Source organism: Triticum aestivum, unplaced genomic scaffold (genome assembly GCF_018294505.1).
Source record: "Triticum aestivum cultivar Chinese Spring unplaced genomic scaffold, IWGSC CS RefSeq v2.1 scaffold114004, whole genome shotgun sequence".
NCBI lineage: Eukaryota > Viridiplantae > Streptophyta > Magnoliopsida > Poales > Poaceae > Triticum > Triticum aestivum.
In genome coordinates, this window is record NW_025257291.1 from 1 (window position 1) to 1,810 (window position 1,810).

At 42.8% G+C, this 1,810-nt stretch overlaps 1 protein-coding gene across 1 annotated transcript; it reads left to right on the forward strand.

Annotated features, from left to right (window-relative positions):
* The first annotated feature begins 540 nt into the window (after positions 1 to 540).
* LOC123177630 (uncharacterized) lies at positions 541 to 1,503 on the forward strand. The gene has a single exon (XM_044591265.1). It carries the CDS (start codon positions 588 to 590, stop codon positions 1,191 to 1,193), a length of 606 nt encoding a protein of 201 aa, XP_044447200.1. The 5' UTR covers positions 541 to 587; the 3' UTR covers positions 1,194 to 1,503.
* Positions 1,504 to 1,810: the final 307 nt, after the last annotated feature.

The following is a 1,810-nucleotide window of genomic DNA, read 5'->3' on the forward strand; positions in this document are numbered from 1 at the left end:
AGCTTGTGAAGAGAAGTGGCACCAAATGGCTAAGTGAGTGTGCTGAACTGGTATATATAGGGGAGGAGCTTTAGTCGCGGTTGGCCTGGCCAACCGCGACTAAAGGCCTTTGCGCACCTTTAGTCGCGGTTGGCCTGGCCAACCGCGACTAAAGCCCCTCACGTGCACCAGCTGGCCACCGAGCGCCCTGGGCCCAGGCCTTTGGTCGCGGTTCGTCTGCCGAACCGTGACTAAAGACTTCATTAGTCGCGGTTCCTACAGTTTCGCGACTAATGGGGCTGGACGGAACCGCGACTACATGGTGCTTGAAATTTTGATATGTAGGGCTTGTAAGCAATGACATCTATTATATTTGGAACCATGGCCCCAAGTTTGGTGGGGGATTTGATTATCGGTACTTCCCTCTAATCACTAGAGGGGGAGGTGCAACACGCTTTAGGGAGCACCTTGGAGGTATACCAGGTGATGTGAGGGAGTGTCCTAATGTTCCAAGAAATATCCGTGCTGCAATGAGGGAATCCCGGGATGACTCAATGCGGAGGAAGAGGGAAAAGAAAAATCGCAGATTTCATTTGGAAAGGGATATCATGGAAGGGTTGTACGATGGAGAAGGGGTGATAAATATTGAAGATGACGAGGAAGAGATTCAGGCTGCACTTCGGGAGACACTAAGAGACAAGAATGTCTCTCGCGCAGTTGAGAGGAGGCGTGGGAGTGGCAGTGGTGTTCGTGTGTCTCTTGGGAAACAGAGTATCACAGCATACTTTGACAAGGAATTGTCAAGCAACAAAGTATCAATGCAGCCAAAGATCAACACTGCTTTGAATGTTGAGTCAAAAGATGTACTTGGCCAAGCTTGGGCAAAGTTTTTTCATGCTAATGACATTGCTGGTCTGAAAGCAAATTGTCCCTATTTTCGTGCGGCTGTCAAGATAACTCAAAACCTTGGCCCAGCTCCTGTTCCAACTGCCAAGGAGATTGATGGGATATATTTGGACAAGAATTATGAAGAAGCTGAGCAGTGGTTGAACATGTTCAAGCAAGACTGGAGGAACTATGGTGTAACTGTGGTGTGTGACTCATGGACAGGGCCTACTGGTATGAGTCTCATCAATTTCATGGTGTATTGCAATGCACGGATGTTCTTTCATAAATCCATTGATGCTTCTGGTCAATCTCAGACTGCAGGTTAGTTTTCTAATGATTGAAACTATGTTTACGCATGTTCATTCATTGTTAATTCTGACTAGCCATGCCTTGTTAGTTTTCTACATGATGGTATGATGCATTTATTGTGCATTTAGAGTTGAAAATCTGTTATGTTTGTCTATTCATGGTTGAAAATCTGTTATGTTTGTTTATTCATGGTTAAATGTGTCTATTATGCCTTTTCTAATCTTTTTACATGATATTATTTATTCATGCTTATTTCTGTTATTTCTATTTATTCATGCTTATTTCTGTTATTACTCGCTTCATTTTTGTTTCAAACAAAAGTTTACTTGCAATTAATTGGCAAAGAGATAGGTTCTGAGAATGTTGTTCAAATCGTAACTAATAATGGGTCAAATTACAAGAAAGCATGTAAAACTCTGGTAGAACAACCAGAGTTTAGTCATATTGTTTGGCAGCCATGTGCTGCCCACACTGTTAACCTCATGCTTAAGGATGTTGCTAAGTTTTGTGAGATTGACGTGATAGTTAAAAGTGCTAAGCAGATCTGTAGATTTTTCTACAATCACAATAACCTACATGATAGCATGAAAAAGAACATTGGTGGTGAACTCATAAAACCGAATGCGACCCGGTT

What these genes read in the sequence shown, in the direction of transcription:
- LOC123177630 (XM_044591265.1), top strand. Translation starts at nt 588, where the DNA reads ATGGAAGGGTTGTACGATGGAGAAGGGGTGATAAATATTGAAGATGAC.